Consider the following 17,005-nt stretch of genomic DNA (forward strand, 5'->3'; position numbering starts at 1 on the left):
AAACAGATCAGAACGAATCACACATGTAAACAGCCTGAACATGAGAGATCTCCCTTTTCATCTCACCAAACTCCACCATTTCTGTCTTCAGTGTCCTAAATTACACCCTCAGCTATGCTATTCAGTTAGGTATAGAATCACTGTCTGGGCTACCTGATAGATCTCCAAAGCACCTGTAAACAGGAAAGTTCCATTAAACCACAACATTCAGAGTGATGTTGTAGAGTGTAAATCATCAGTGATGGAAATAAACATTTCAAAATTTGCAGGTGATAACTTAGAATGGCAGAGAAATGAATGAGGACAGCACAATTAGAGAGAGATCCAGATCACTGCCACCTGAGGTGCAAATCACAAACCAAAACATGTTCCTCCATGCCTAGGGAAAAAAAAAAAAATTAAAAAAAAAAAAAGATAGAAAATGGAAAATGAGCAGTTCTGACCATAACTCTAAAAGGAAAGCCTCTTAGAATACTGCAGCAAGGAGGGCTAGCATACTCCTCTGATACACATTATCCTTTCAGGAAAAAAAATTATTGTGAGAAAAATGGAATGACAAGTTCAGTCCTGGTATCCAGATCTTCAGAATGATGTTCAAAAACTGGATATGCACAGGAAAGAGACAAAGTGGTGTTCAAAAAACTGGAGGAAACTGTTCAAATTGTAGGAAGCTCAGTCTGGTCAGTCAGCCCTGAAGTATGTCTGAGGGGTGACCTGGCTGCACTAAACACAAACCTTTACAAGGAAATGATGATGAGGATTCAGGGTCTGTTAATCCAGCAGAGACAGGCATTTGGTGAATTAATGTACGACACAGCCAGACAAGCTCTGATCAGAAAGCATCAAGCCTGGAAGCAGACAGAGTGAGCATTCCCTGCAGCAAAGGGCTGCAGATGGCAGCTGATTATTGATTGCTTGGTTTCCAGATCAAGGATGGATCCTCTCTGGCAAAAGCACTTTTTATGAAGCATGACACATTGAGACCTACACGGAGCTACTTGCTGGCATGCAACACACTTTCCAGATGGAAAGTAGCCACTGGTTTGGAACAATTTCTTCCAGTTTTCATTCTGTTGAGGTGAACACCTCTGGCTACACTGTATATATGGGCCACACGAGGTTTGGCCTTGAATAATCACAATTTTCACACCTGAAACTGTGTTCTATTAGACAGTTAAGATTAGAGAGACTTTTTTAAAGACAATGGACTGAAATCCATGCCAATGAGCTCTGTTTCTGGGTACATTACTGCTGCAATACTTCCATCACCTTGGGAAAGTCACATTACATCTTGCAAGACAGATGGGAACAGTGACCTACCCTCTGGGCTCCTACGATATTTAAAATATTTAAGAGGTGTACGTGCTCAGATACGACAATGAAGTAGATGCAGAAAGCACCAGGCATTTGTAAAAGTTCATAGTAGCAGTAATTATAGGGAGCTACTCACTATTATCTTTCAGATTTTAAGGAGCACCCTTGCACACAGAAAAGGATGGAGCAGGTAGTTCAGGTCACAGTGGATGCACACATTGTCCCATAAATGGGTTCTATTTACTCTGATTTTTAAATATGCTCTTTACTGAATTTGAAGAATGCTTCAGAGTAGTGTAGGTCTTCATAAACATGACTATTATGGCAAAAATGTACCTCCAGCTCTCTGGAGAATGCCAGTAGCCAGGCTGTTGTGGGCCTGTTTCAGAATAAACCCGTCAGCTGATGGGAAAAGAGGACTGCAGTACTCCTGCTCTGTAAGAGGCAGAATCCACAAGCAAGATAAAATAAAGCACAATCCCATCCAAAGGCATTATACTTTATTTTATTTCAGAGAACTTATAGTATGGAGTATTATAGCTCTAACATGTAATTAATTGTATAATTACATAATCACAGTAGATTCCCTTTCCTGGTTAGTTTTTATAGGAATTATTGAAAATACAGCTTGGTAGAAAAATTATTTATTTATCTGAACTAGATAAAAAAAGTAAACCAAAAAGGAAGTAAAAATACATTTAGCTTATCCTTAACTATCTATTTGGTGAGACAAGTACTGATAAAATTAAAAACCTATTAAACTGACATGCAGCATTTTATTATGGGCAGAAAGAGGACTCTCTCTTTGACCAACAGCTTTGTTTATTTCTGTGAATCTGGTGTTAATCACCCTTCCTCTCCCATGTCAAATTTCCCCCCCTGCAAAAAACAACCAGACAACCAACCAAAAAAAACCCCAAAGTAAAAAAAAAACAAAACCCAAACCAAAACCAACCAGCAAAAAACCAACCTAACAACACCCGCCAAAAAAAACCCAAATCATACCAACCAACCAAAGAAGCCCAAGATACTGGCAGAAGGAATATAGGGTGTATATTTTAGTAAAAGAAGAATTTGAGGAAAATCCTTATTAAACCTTTGCTTTTTTATCATTTTTTATGCCATGCTCAGCCAAACCTATACAGACATTGGCTGAGGCAAGGAATCTTCACCATTGCAGCATGAAATACCTCAGGTTTGGCTTGAAGGAAGGGGAGAGAAATGGCAGCAAGATAAAGATGAACAGAAAGCATTAAGATAAGGGATGTCTGATCACAGAGACACACGTTCATGAAAACAGGAGTTCCTAGGCCAGTTCTGGCCTTCTCTGGCATCCAGCTGACATGATTGGAAGGAGTTTCCTTCTCTGGAGACATTCAGAACCTGCCTGGATGCATTCCTATGTGACCTGTAGGTGACCCTGCTCTGGCAGGGGGGTTGGACTCGATCTTTTGAGGTCCCTTCCAACCCTTAACTTTCTGTGATGATTCAGAGACCAAACTTAAACTGAGAAATGCAAAGGCAAAAGTCTACAAATATAGCAATGGGCAATTAAAACCAGCAGAGAGGGCGAAACCAGCAATAACTGCATAGGTAACACAGTCACAAACATGGGAGTGCCAAGTCTGGCCTAAGAAATGGTGTTATCAACTAGGAGATACAGCTGAAATATTTAAACCTTAATACAAGGACATGCAAAGCACTAAGTCAGACCCTGAGCAACTAGAAATATAACACGAAGACCCAAATATTATTCCTATAGCTGGCAATCTGGTGTAGGCAAATACATATTTTTCATGAGAGAGGCCAATAAAGGGGAAGCTAAGCTGTGTAATGCTGTGTGTGCGTCATGCCAGAGATGGCTAAGAATATAAAGAGAAAAACACAGCTTGTTTGGGGTTGGTAAATCATACAAGGAAGGATGATGAGTGTTCTCACCACCCATATGGCATAGCAAGGCTCTCCAAGCAGGAGAGCATGGAGGGAGAGATGATGACTGGGTTGCTATCCAGCCACAAAACTCCTCCTCCCTTGAAGGAAAGCCAGGCACAAGGTATTGTGCTCACAAGTCTTGAACTGCACAGACAAAGACCATGGGGCTGTGAGGGGCAACATTCTGCTAAAGTACCCCTCTGGGAACACTGCTGATGAAAAAAAAAGTGGATTAAGAACAGGGGAGACCTGCTAGGGAGCAGCTTGCTCCATAACATCCTTCCACTTAACTCCAAGCTGCTGACCACAACTATTCCATAAGAAGATTCCTGTAAGGAATCCTGTCAGGTTAAATGTATTTACATGAATTAAACCTTTAAAAGACTGCAAAAGCAGAACTGACAAGAAAAAAAAAAAAAAAAAGCAACTTACAGTAAGATGTCAGAACATTCAAACAAACTACAATGTCACATTAAAAGAATGAGGTTGTTTAGGGATAAGGTACAATATGGAAGATGACCAGAAATCTCAGTGTAAGCTACCAATATGTCTTCCTTGACATAACACAGGTAGCAAATGTCATCTATTCATTTGTAGCCCAACATGAAATCTGAAATGCCAGAGGAACTTGTTTTCCCAAGATCAGTCCACTATTACTAGATTAGAATCATATTAGGAATTCATGATTTTAAATTTCCAGAAGCAGCAGTTTGCCCAACAGGCAAGAGCATTACTTTTATAAAGAATTCTCAAGTAGGCAGCTGTAGTCTCCCCTAGGAACATTCTAAGAAATGCAATTGCAACAAAAGACAAGAGTTTATTATAATAATAAAATAAACCTAGTTCCTATCAGGTCACAAGCAATACAGTAGAACAGAGAAAAACATTAACATCTTTCTTGCATTTACTTCAAATATGCAGCAGGTGTGGTTTCACTCATGCACTCTCAAATGCAAAAAATAAAAAATTTCCCCTTCCAAGTTAAGGAAAAATACAAGTCTCAACAGCAAAGCATGTGACTTTTAAAAATTTATTTTAAGGATTTTAAATGTTCATTTATAAAAAAGCTTGCAAGATCTGGTATGTGGGAGGTTTGGTTTGTCTATTCAGAACTCTGATTTAAAGCTTCTTAATTATGGGAAACCTCACTGTGGCACAAGACTCCACCTGCACAGTCAATCACAAGATCAGAGCCACTTCTTGTATTTCTTCTGTGTAGCATAGGAGGAAACTAATTAGTTCTTGGCACTTGGTCTACCTGGGTCAATACAGCAATCTCTCACAGCCTTCTAGCAAGCTGAGCCTCCAACACTTCCCATGCGAGGGGGGGTCACTCTCCAGCCAACATTTTTTCTGTGGGACTTCACATAAGGGGACCTGCCAAATAGCTTCCTGGCAGCTAATGAAGTCATTGTTTCAAGAGAATGACAGGCCCAGCATTTCACAATTCCATCTACACCCAGCTCACTAATGATTAACCATGATCTCAGCCTCCATCGCACAAAGTTCTGTAGTCGGAACTCGCTGGGTTGAAAAGGTCATCGTGCAATGTGTGTACTGAGATAGGCTGTGTCCACACTGGCCTCGTCCCTCAACTTCTAGCAAGGGAAGGGCTGTGCAAAAGTTGTTACAGATTTCTTCCCAGTGTTTTAGCCACCGCCTTGTCCTGGCATTAGTCCCAAATAATGAGGTGTTTCAGTGCTCGCAGAGCACAGAGCCTGCTCTGCTCTAGCACCTACCTGCTTGAAGTGTACCCGCAGACACAACAGCAGGGAACAAAAGATGGAAAAAAAAAAAGAAAAAGAAAAGGAAAAAAAGAAAAGCTTAAGTAGGAGTTACTCTCTTCTAAATCTATATCCCAGTGCTCTTTTTAAACACCACGACCAATCAATGCTGCCCTGTAAAACCCTCTTAATCTTATGCTAGCACTACTCCAGCAGACAATGTAAAGTCTCGTACCCTTAAAGGTGCAATTACTGCTGTTACAGATGAAGCACTGGGCTTATTAACCAGGGTGTACTTCAAGTTTTCCAGTGTGGGTTGCTAAATTTCTGTACCTGAATACAAAAATGCAAGAGAATCAATATGATGATTTATACCTGCTGACCCACCAAGCATTTTTGTGGGTATTTAACTTTCTGACATCTGCATTTTAAATATAAGTTCTAGCTGTTCTTTCACTAAAAGAAAATATGCAGTAGCAGAAGTCACCAAAATAGAAGCAGTATAAAATCAAAACTATTTTAAAAGTGTTTCCCAGCAGTTCAGAAAATCACAAGTCAGATACCAAAAATACCCTGAGACTGGCTTTAAAAAATAATTTTGAACTTCACCTCTAATTTCCAAGGGGTTTTTTTGGATTTGAATTCCCAAGATCTCCTCTGCATCAATGAAAACATCAGTGAAAATTCTTCTATATGCAAGAAAACCTTCGGCCCTGGCATTGCAATGAAAACACCAAATTGAAAATGCTACCTTGGGAGCTGGTGACACTATCTGTGCTCATTTTTTCTGTCCACTATAGCAGGGTGCCCAGAGTGTCAAGAGCTATTATGAGTAGTGATAACAAAATACTCAACTTGTGACAACCTAAATGCATCACAATGCAGTCTCACCCTGTCCAAAGAATGCAAAGCCATTTGTCCTTCCCTGCTACCTGTGTAGCTACCGATTGTTCTAAAATGCCTTCGAGCATCTATGAAAATTATGATCTGCCCAGGGTAGAAGAACAGTAAGAAACCAACATTTCTTGTTATGTCACTTCCCAGCAACACAGGGAGGTTCAACTCAAGCATCAAAGTAATTCTGTGGGGTTTTTTAATTAAAAGGCTATGACTGTAATATTAATTGACAGATGGAATTTAATACATAGCCACGGCATACACTACAGATGGGGTACTTGTTTTTTCAGGGCAATATTACCTGGTGATTAGAATGGTAAATTAACCTATGAACTCCCTGCAACTAGGCTGCATCTAGTACCTGAGTTTGGTAATTTATAGCTGGTACTCAGCAACGGGCTGTAATTTTGATACTTTTATAAGCCAAAATACCCAGATGAAAAACAGACAGCAAGAATAAGAAAAAGACATTTAAATGCTTCTCATTCCATTCAGACAAAATGTACAACACACAACAGCACAAAGAAACCTGAAAACCAGAACTTGCCACCTGTCTACATTAAAAATGGTGACCTAAGAGAGCTCATGTAAAAAAAATTGAGAAGACAAGCACATATGAATACATCCAGTACATGCTCCTGTACCTGTCCAGGTAAAACACATGGAGCAGTGCCCACCTCGTGTTCACGTTTTCTTTACATCTTCCCCAGCTTTCATAGCTCCCACGTATCCTTTCTGTATGTGTTGACTACAAAAGTAGATGGCTACAGAGAGCACAGATGCCACAGCTATGCAATCCTACATTTCCCACTATCTGAAAGTTAAGTCAAATAAAGCACACAAGTATACAGCTTTTTTTTTTTTTTTTTTTCTGCACAATTGCCTCTCACTTTATGAAAGCAGCCTGGTGTGAGATGTGTTACACTATTAAGGCACTTTAAATCAGTTCCTTTATTTTTGCTGGAGCAAAGCATTCTCAAAAACATCAGCTGCACTTTACCCATGTATTTAAGCACAGCCTGTGTGATGGCCAGACATCAGCAACACTGCCAAGCACTCTCGTTGCTGTGCTATGTTTTACTGTAATTTAGTATCTCCTGACCTAGGGATTTCATGGAGAAGTACTAAATCTCATCTTCCTCCCCACTCATGTAAAATTTTAATAAACACATTCTTAAATATTTTGTAATTTGCACTATGCATGAATCAGCTCAGCTTGCAGTGTTATACTTGCATGCCTAGAGGTCTGAATGAAAGCTTGAGGAGTTATCTTCTTTCTTACAAAAAATAATTAGTAGGCATATACACACATTTATACCTACACATAATTACATGCACACATTCTCTTTCTCATATTATATTTGGTAAGACCAAATCAAAATACCACAAATCATAATTATCTTCAGCCAAGATGGTTTACATACATTGTTTTTACTCATTTACTAAATTTCATAGAAGCAAAACTGGCTCCCACACAACTTCAGATAAGCATTGTAGCATTCAGAATTTCTTGGGAAGGTTGGGGAAAACAGCTCAACAAGGTTTGCACTCTGACAGCTGCATGAAGGAGAGAAAAAAACCTCACAAAAACATTTCCCAGAGGAAAACTATCAGATGATGTTTTCCTTAACATTGGAAACCCTATCTCTGTGTGAATTATTGATTTATCATGGCACTATACCATGAGGAATTGCTCTTCTGAGTTTTTTATTACAATCATAGAAAATAAGGTCAGAATAAAAAACTTGGTAAACACTGACATGTTTAGCTGCAACATAAATTATCTTCTCTTTTCTTTTTTTTTCTTTTCTTTTTTTTTTTTTTTTTAAAAACCAAATAAGAACACGGTAATCATTAAGTTAATCTACATGCCAGTCCATGCTCACCATTATTTTAAGTTTCACATTTCTTTCACCAGACGAGGCATATTTCTTTCTTCTGCTCTCCTAGTTTTCAGTATGGCAATAGGGCAAATAAAGTCCAAGTGCTACTTTTCTGGCTTTAATTATTTGATACATTGTGATTTGGGGGGGTTGAATTTCTATGATACGCCTTTAATAATGCCAATTCTAAAGAGAATAGAAGTATTTTCTTAAGCTTCTCAAACATATGAATCATTAAACAAACATCTTCTCATAATCCTAAGGCTCAACCCAGCAGGGCTGCTACACGCACACTTCCCTCAATATGAACATTCTAGTAGACAATAATGGATCAGAACATTAGGAATTCAAATGCACAGACATAGGCTGCACACCAGTGAGCAACATCCACTGCACGTAAAAAGTGAACATTATTCTGTCAAAGGAAAATTCTCTCTTAATCCTCTCGTGGGAGATGAAGCAGGGAAAATTTTTAATCAGTCTCAGTGGTAGTATCTATCTACTCTGGGAAACATGACAAACCAAAACAAACCAGAATGCCTCATATGCCAAACTAAAAGGCAAAAGGGATAAAAGAAATAGAGGGGGGATAAAATAAGTTTTCAGGAGAAGGAAGATTTAAAAAAAAAAAATGAAAAAACCCACTCTATGTTATGCACATATGACTATAAAATTGAAAGTGCTTTAGGACAGGCATCTTATTTTTTCCTGTCTAAGTTACTCTTATTAGAGAGGAGGGGAAAGAGAAAACATCTGAATTCTGTAAGGCAGTGCCAAAAAATATTTTGGGGCTCAGTTTTATTCTGCCTACTTATCCCTCTCATCTTAATCTATACCCCCCAGAAGGCAGACATTTGAAGACATGCTCAATTAGTCCAATTAGCTATATTTACATTTTGACTCAGCCACCTACACCTGCTATTGCACATACCCTACCATTCCCTCCTGAAAAATCCCCTTTGCTTTAAGTACCCTCTTAACAGCCAGTAGCTTTTCAGCTGTTGAGCACAGGTGGTTCATAGCATGTCTTAAATACCATCTCCAAGTCACTTTAGTGTTGCCTTGCAACAGCTTTTGGGAGGAGAATCCAGTACAAATGCTCACAGAATATCTGCAAGTCCAAGATCTCTGAAAACAGTAGGAAAAAAATCTGTCAGACTTCTGTCTGAAGAGAATTAATAGCACAAGAAAGTCAAGTGTCAACAGGGCTTGGGATTTCAATGAAATGACAATTGCAAGATCATAGTACTCACAAAGAAAACATGCAGAAAAAAGGGTAGTGTAGTGAAAATTTCTGCTAGAAATGTCTTGATAAGGAAAGCGAAAGGAAAGTACAGCTATTATCCATATATCCATATCCATGTATCAGAAAAACATGACAAGCCTGGTACCTGTGCATTAATGTCATTCTAAAACCTCAATCTACACACAGACATTTATCTTTTCACCTAAAGCAAGTAAGTTAAACTGGTAGATCCCCCACAAATCAGTACCATCATTAAAACCTAACTTTTATTTGCTCATATGGAATATGTTACTCTGGTTTAATTATATCAGTATAATAAAAATCACAGTCTTGTTTACCTTGGAACATATCCAGGTGTTGGCCAAATAAAACTTATTTGTTTTAAAAGTTTTCCTTAAAACTATATGCCTTCTCCCATCCTCCAGCTGTTTATTTAGCAGCTGTAACAACAGCTGGGCAGTTGAGCAGCTGTAAAAGACAGATGCCAAGTTCTAGAAAAAAGTGAGTAGCAAGTTTTCATGGATTCCTCAATTAAAAGGTTTCACTCTGCAACTTGGCACTAAGTGGAGAGCTGACCCTCTCTCATGCTGTGGTTTTGCTGAGCTGACCAGGCAGACTACAGATCTTATAAAAGTTAGCCCTCTCCAATTCAGTTTTGACAGGGAAAAATCCTTTTGCTGTTAAGGAAAAAAATAATGTTTTCTCACATTCTTTTACTCTTTCTTTGAGTCGCTTCATGTGTTCTTTGCAGTGTTAAGACTTGGAAGGCTTTGGTATCAGACATTAATGAGAAATACATCTAGTTTGCATTGTATCACCAAAAGAAAACTGACCCTAAATTCTGCATGTCTTCTGAACAGAAGATCACACTTGAAATAGGATGATCAAACCAGAACTTAGAAATACAGTAAAAGCTTTCTTATATCAAACCCGATCGTAGTAGTGGTTTCAGTAATCAGAAAAGGAGGGGAAACCAAGCCACGAACTTGTTCATATTGGTCCTTAGGGGTCCTCTTAGCTTTCTCAAGTCTTTTATAATTGGCATATGTTAAAAGTCTAAAAATGTCTTTAAATACTGAGCTAAATTTATTAGGATAAGAACACTTGCAGCTTCTGTTGACTTTAATTGCAGTTGTGGGTATTACATTGCTCACAGAATTCAGCCCACTAATTCCAGTACCTAATTGTAGGTTGTATACAAACCCAGAAGAACTGTTAATTGCAAACACTGCTCATAGCACCAAAAGTGAAAACAGAATGATAAAGAAATCAGGCTCATTCCATGTGCTGCCTTTATCTTCCTACTCCCCACCTCCACAATTCACAGAGAGATTTACAAAATGCTTCAGCCTTCAGATAGCAGAGAGAAAAAGGCAAGGAAACCTCTTTCTGGGAGAAGATAGCATAAGACATTATCAATTCAGCAGACCTTCATGGGAACAAAACAGGCAGAGATGCCAAAGAATGCAAGGGAGAAATAAAGTTCTTAAAATAACAGAAGTTTAAAGTACATTTGAAGTATTTGAAGTACCTCATACTGTTTTGCTACAGGGACTAACATACACTGCAAATATGTCCAGCAGTGGCAAACAGTGCATGAAAAAAAGTCAGGAGAGATTTTATGTCTTGAACACAACCATGCCAGTTTTCACTATTTCAAAAATGGTCTAAGAATTACAGTGCAGAAAGAGGCTACAAGCAAACGATTGCAGAGTACACGGAATTACTTAAAATATGTTTTGTAACCAGTAAAATAATTATGAAGGTATGAAAATGTAATAACCTGAAGCTCCACTCAGAACCTTCTCCTCTTATTGCAAACATGCTGGCAGGGCACACGTTCTACCTCATGAGATGCAGAGTAATGATCTGTTACAAGCCGTGATCGTTCCTGCACACGCGTAACAGCATATTGGGCTGTAATCCCAGGAAAACAGTGTGTACTAGAGAGAGCAACACCTACAGCTAAACACTGTGAGTCTTACTAGAAGCTCTAAGAAAGAGGATGAAGAAATTAACCCTTACTACCTGCGAGCTGCCGATACAAAAATGAGTTACCAATGGCTGGTGAAGAACACAAGAGTGCTAAATTCTCACCACATGCCCTCTAATGCATTTGTCTCCAAACTTTTTGATCCCACACCCCTAGTAGCAAAAAAAAAAAATTTTAAGGATGCACCCCAATAACATTTTATTTATTTATTTACCATATATACGTGGGACTTAAATTCCAACAATTTTCTTCCTGCACTCCAATGGATTATCTCATGCATCCCTCTTTGGACACCACTGCTCCGATCAAGAGAGGAACAAAAGGCAGCAAAACAAGCATCTGCCCCAAGTATTTGCTATGAATTCCCATGCCAAAATTCTGGGTGCCCTGACCCGGCTGCTATAGCAAAGCTTTTGCTAGTAGAGATGAAAAGTCCATCTTACCAGAGGTGGTGGTGGAGGGGGCCCTCCAGAAGGTGGTGGAGGTGGTGGAGGAGGAGGTGGTGGTGGCGGCGGTGGCACAGGCATCCGATAAGATTTCGAGCTTCACGACGTTATGAAAAATACAACCAGAGTCTGTGTCCTTGAGGGGGAAGAAGGGAAGAGAAAGAAAAGCAGGAAAGTTTTAAAAAAAAAAAAAAAAAAAAATTAAAAAAAAAAAAAATTTAAAAAAAAAAAAAAAAAAAGGAACGTGTTTATATACTGTAAGCTGAAGATCAGCCCAATTTCAGGCTCTCGGCAGACTGAAGGTTTTTATACTACACTGCTTCCAAAACTACAGTACGAATAGCCTCATTATAGTTATCTGATGACAACATTTATCTAAAGAGCAAGCTCTCAGATCTGGACAAGTGCCATGAATACCAAAGGCATAGATGCCAGCCTGCCCAGCTTTAACTGTAACGCCTTGCCTTAATCTAGCCCACAGCCCTAAAATGCAATTCTGCAGAGAACAAATCCCAGTCAGCCACATGGTGACACTCCTGCTGGGACAGAAACTTCATTGACTTTAAGCCAGAGGTTTCCTGCCCTAAGGACAGAGTAGACAGCCTTATAAGGTTCACTGGACTTAGTCCCATATTAAAAAGAAAGAAAAAAAGAAAGAAAGCAAAAAAAAAAAGACATGCTAGAATAATAAACAAATAAATAATTCTACAGATTAAACCTTCTGTTACTAAATGACAGCATATAAGGACCAGACACACGTTTTTCCTACCAATTTTTTTAATTTTAACTTTTAGCAATTCTTTACTAACACATTGACTAAAAACACATTTATCTTCCAACAAATACTATATACTTTTTTTTTTTTTTAGTAAATCTCCTGCAGAATAACAGTGTACCACTTACCAGTTTTCAGCTCTAATTCAGCCCTTGCCATGACTGCATTCCCTCTGAGTCTGAAGCCATCTGTGAAGTTAACAAGCAACCCCTGTATTTCATCAGTAAGGTTGCAAATGAAAGTACTAGGCAGTGCCAAAGAGAGCCCTTTGCAACCCATACTTGACAGCTTCATTTATTTCACAGTGACTCTTGCATAAGTGCTCCAAACACAGTTTTACATCTAGTTTTATGCCCATCATGTCATTGCTACCTTCTGAGATTCTTCATGATGTCATGTCAAACATGTATGGTACTTCCAGCACCCAAAGAGGGCTTACAGAAAACCTGGAGAAGGATTTTTTGACAAAGGCATGTAGTGATAGGTTGAGGGGTATTGGTTTTAAATGGAAAGAGGGTGGATTTAGATTAGATATTAGGAATAAACTATTTACTGTGAGGGTAGTGAAACACAGGAACAGATTATCCAAGGAAGCTGTGGCTGCCCTATCCATGGAAACATCCAAGGCCAGGTTGGATGGGGTTTAGAGCAATCTGGTTTAGTGGGAGGTGTCCCTGACTATGGCAAAGGGGGCAGAAATAGGTGATTTCTAAGGTCCCTTCCTACCCAAACTATTCTATGATTCCATGAAGCCCTACAAAAACAGAAAATATGTCTTCTATTTCTTTCCTTTCCATAAGATTTTATCCTAGCAGAAAATTACACTGATTTGATGTATTTTTCATCATACATCTTTGTAGATCATAATTTGTTTTGCTGTCTCCTCCAAACATCACAAACATTTTACTCTATTTAATGTTTTTCTAGAAACTGATGTTAAATTGAAAGAACCACAATTCCCCATCCCTATTCCCTTTGGCTCCTTTCCTAAAAGCAGGCACTCTGTGCTTTTCCAGCTGCCTGAAACTTTTTTGTTCAAGTAATTTAAGAATCACCCGTGTAAGCAGGAGAAATGAGACAGCTCAGTCTGGAGAACTTCAGAAAACAGGACCAGATAGAAATGAGGCAAGTTACAATCTTTAGGGAATTACTTTGCTGGTTTTTTAGAGAGGGATTGATTAGAAGAGGCAATGAAATTAAAAGGTACATGCAGTTCCTTCCACTTCCTAGCAAGTGTACATGAATAATATCCAGACAATATAAAAATATTTCCTTTCTGCTGCATCTTTTAAAATACTTTATGGGACACTGATCAAAAATTAGCTACACAGAGCCTCTACAACATTAGCTTTCTCCCTTGAGAGATTGCTATGCAAAGCTCTAGCATATCAAAGCTCTCTGGATCTGTAGCAGAATTGATTACAATTACTTTAATAATGGCTTAACAAAGCTTTCCAAGAAAGCCAGCATCCCAGCACCTCCACCATTCCACCCTCATTGTTGCCCTATGCAAAAAAGCTATAATCAGAAGATAGCTTTTTTTCCTTAATTAAGTCATTCAAAAACACAGACATAAGGAGAATGAGTCTTCCCTACTAATAATATGTTTCAGGTTAGTGTCTTCCTACCCTGCAATACAGGCCTTTTGTCTTCATTAAGGATTTAGATTGGGAAATATGCCTTTAGTCAATTTAGAAAAAAAAAAAAAAAAAAAAAGAAAAAAGAACCCAAACCACAACCCACACTTCTGTGGCAGACCATGTGCGTGGCAGCAGGAGGGAAAGCACACTGGGGGTGTGCACCAGCAGGGGAAAGGAAGTGGGAATTGGCTCTTGGTATTTAGAAGTCACAATCTGAAATGCAACGAGTTGACTTTTCTAGAGGCTTCCCTCATCAGTCCCAGCCCCCACTCCTTGAAGTGATGCAGCCAGGACCAGAAACCGTGTGGCCATCTACAACCCAAAATTCAGTGCAGGGCAAATGTTCTCTTCATGTATCCCACTGCCCTATCCTGAATCTTCTGGCCCAGAGATGGAGGAGAAGAATGCATTTCAGGGATAAAGTATGGTAGGAGTTCTATAGCTTTCCTCCCATGCTGTTTCAAATCCTCTAAAATTGAACCACCTTTCAGAAATTTCTGTGTATGAGCCTTCCCTTCTCTCTTACCACAAAGTCAGAGGCTTGATGTTTGGATCTTGGTGGGCTTTTGTGCACAAAGACACATTAATGTGGCTTTTAAATGTGGTACTTCAACAGTGACCACATTAATACCTGCACGAAGAAGAAACCATTTCCACGTATAGGTTTTATTTGCTCAAGCAGGCTTTGGAAGAAGGAGAGCTGTCATTAACACACGCAGATACAGACAGCAAAGACTTATAGCTGTATGCTGCATGCAGCTAAAAATAGGCATCTTCAAACTAACATAGAATTTTTAAAATAATTGCTCTCAAAATTTGGTCATAACTACATGATCGACACGTTTTAATATGCAGGATTAGGTATCAGAACCTCTTTCATATCACTGCACCTATCTTGCAGCTTTTATTTCAAGAGAATCAGGTAGAAGACTGCAAGATTTTCAATATATCAACACACATATTTGGAAGCCTCTATTCCTCGGTTAAAGGCAGCATTTCATTTGCTTCTTGCCCCTCTCTTCAAATTGCTAGCTAAAATATGGTTGGCAATTTCAGACAATAACTTCAGAACGCGCCAGGGTTATGGATTTGCACATGATAAGCTCAGTAAATTCTCAGTTAAAAAAAAATAAGGAGGATCCCATTGATCAGTTCAAGTGTCTGTTAAGAGCCAGACAAGAAGGAAATGCCATGAAGGGCCTGTAAGGCACATGCACCCTTTCTCCTCTAAATGTACACATTTATAATCAGAAGAGAGGGGTCTATCCTTAAGGCACAGAAATGAAAAGATACACTTTTAAAAGTTGTCAACAGGTGTAAGAGAGAAGCATTTAGCCTCATTTCTTTCAGGCAGAAAGTAACATTAATCTTCCCCCAAGCACTCATCACAGAACAGAATTAGGCCCAACAATCACAGAATTTACTGCAAAAAAGGGAAAATCCCAAGCCTTGCCTTTTCTAGTCCACCTCCCCACAAAAGCAAGGTTGTATTTTTTTTAGTGCTTTCTGAAGTCTAATTTTAGGTGTCCCAAATAATGTGGCTTGTATTATTTCTCTTGGGAAGCTCTTTCACTCTCATAGTTCAGATTGCTTGACACTCAGCCTAATTTTCCCTTTTCTTAATTTATCCCATTTGCACTCCACTGTAGATGACTACCTTGTATCAAGCAAAATACTTTCTCCTACTTCTCAGCATCAGCTTTGTAAAATAGAAGAATTATAGATTAGAAATACATTTACAGGGACTAATTATACTTTTTGAGCTGTTTTACTTCCCACAAGTCTCCCCATCAGTCAGTGAACATTATTACTGTTCTCTGATCTCAAAAAAATTGCCCTTTTTTGTCTTCTTGCTAAGGGTAATTCTGAGACTGGTAATTTCAAGTGTCACAGACTGTTCCTTGCTGCTTCTCACAGTGCTTACTTAAATAGCATCTGGGTTTAAGTAAGAACAGCAAGTGCAGTCCTCAATGTAGAAATATCTGGAAGCCCAAATGAAGTCTTTACCCAGATTTCATTTTCAAATGTCAGACAAGATGGACTAAATACAAATATTTCTTCTTCATGGATGGCTCTCAGGTGCTGGCTTCACCTGTCATAAATTCAATACATCTGCCTAAGCTTTAATGTCCCACCTTTCCCAGCCATCGAATGGACATAAGCTTGGATGTGAAAGCTTCCCAAAGTGCTGGGCTCACAGTAAGACCAAGTCCTGCTTGGAGCACAGGGACACACTAAGAAACAAGATTGACAGGAAGCTGAACACAAGCCAGCAGTGTGCCCAGGTGGCCAAGAAGGCCAATGGCATCCTGGCCTGTATCAGGAACAGTGTGGCCAGCAGGTCCAGGGAAGTGATTCTGCCCCTGTACTCAGCGCTGGTGAGGCCACACCTCGAGTGCTGTGTCCAGTTCTGGGCCCCTCAGTTCAGGAAGGAGATTGAGGTCCTCAGCAGGTCCAAAGGAGGGCAACCAGGCTGGTGAAGGGACTCGAGCACAGATCCTATGAGGAGAGGCTGAGGGAGCTGGGGCTGTTCAGCCTGGAGAAGAGGAGGCTCAGAGGAGACCTCATCACTCTCTACAATTCCCTGAAAGGAGGGTGTAGCCAGGTGGGGGTTGGTCTCTTTTCCCAGGCAACTCTCAGCAAGACAAGAGGGCACAAGAGGTCTCAAGTTGTGCCGGGGGAGGTTTAGGTTGGACATTAGAAAGAATTTCTTTACTGAGAGGGTGATCAGACATTGGAATGGGCTGCCCCGGGAAGTGGTGGCTTCTCCATCCCTGGAGATATTTAAAAAGAGACTGGATGTGGCACTCAGTGCCATGGGCTGGTAACTGCAGCGGTAGTGGATCAAGGGTTGGACTTGATGGTCTCTGAGGTCCCTTCCAACCCAGCCAATTCTATGAAACAATGTGGGCACTGGACAACAGCTGACACATCTCCTGCCACACTGATGCCCAGCAGAACCACCACAGGTTTGTCTGCAAAGGCTGTGCTGAAGTACCCTTCCCCACCATGGAAAGAAAAGGCATGGAGTGGCTGTGCCTTCAATTTAATAACAGCGTCTAGATGGTGAAAGGATAGAGAAAAAAAAAATCACAACTATTTAAATGTTCGTAATAGACATTTATACACAAAATTATGTCTCAACTAGTAGCATT

General features: G+C 39.6%; 2 protein-coding genes across 3 annotated transcripts in view; both read right to left on the reverse strand.

Moving 5' to 3' along the window:
• PLEKHA8 (pleckstrin homology domain containing A8) overlaps positions 1 to 17,005 on the reverse strand; it is a 171,851-nt gene that overhangs the window by 103,000 nt on the left and 51,846 nt on the right. The gene's annotated exons all lie outside the window — the stretch shown is intronic.
• The window catches only part of WIPF3 (WAS/WASL interacting protein family member 3), a 38,853-nt gene that overhangs the window by 12,539 nt on the left and 9,309 nt on the right, over positions 1 to 17,005 (reverse strand). For both annotated transcript variants that reach the window (XM_071735608.1, XM_071735609.1), the window contains exon 2: positions 11,433 to 11,571. In XM_071735608.1, the coding sequence (XP_071591709.1) occupies positions 11,433 to 11,516 (84 nt within the window). In that variant the 5' untranslated portion in view covers positions 11,517 to 11,571. The remainder of the gene's footprint in view (positions 1 to 11,432; positions 11,572 to 17,005) is intronic.

The sequence above is a fragment of the Heliangelus exortis genome, chromosome 2 (assembly GCF_036169615.1).
Source record: "Heliangelus exortis chromosome 2, bHelExo1.hap1, whole genome shotgun sequence".
NCBI classification, from domain to species: domain Eukaryota; kingdom Metazoa; phylum Chordata; class Aves; order Apodiformes; family Trochilidae; genus Heliangelus; species Heliangelus exortis.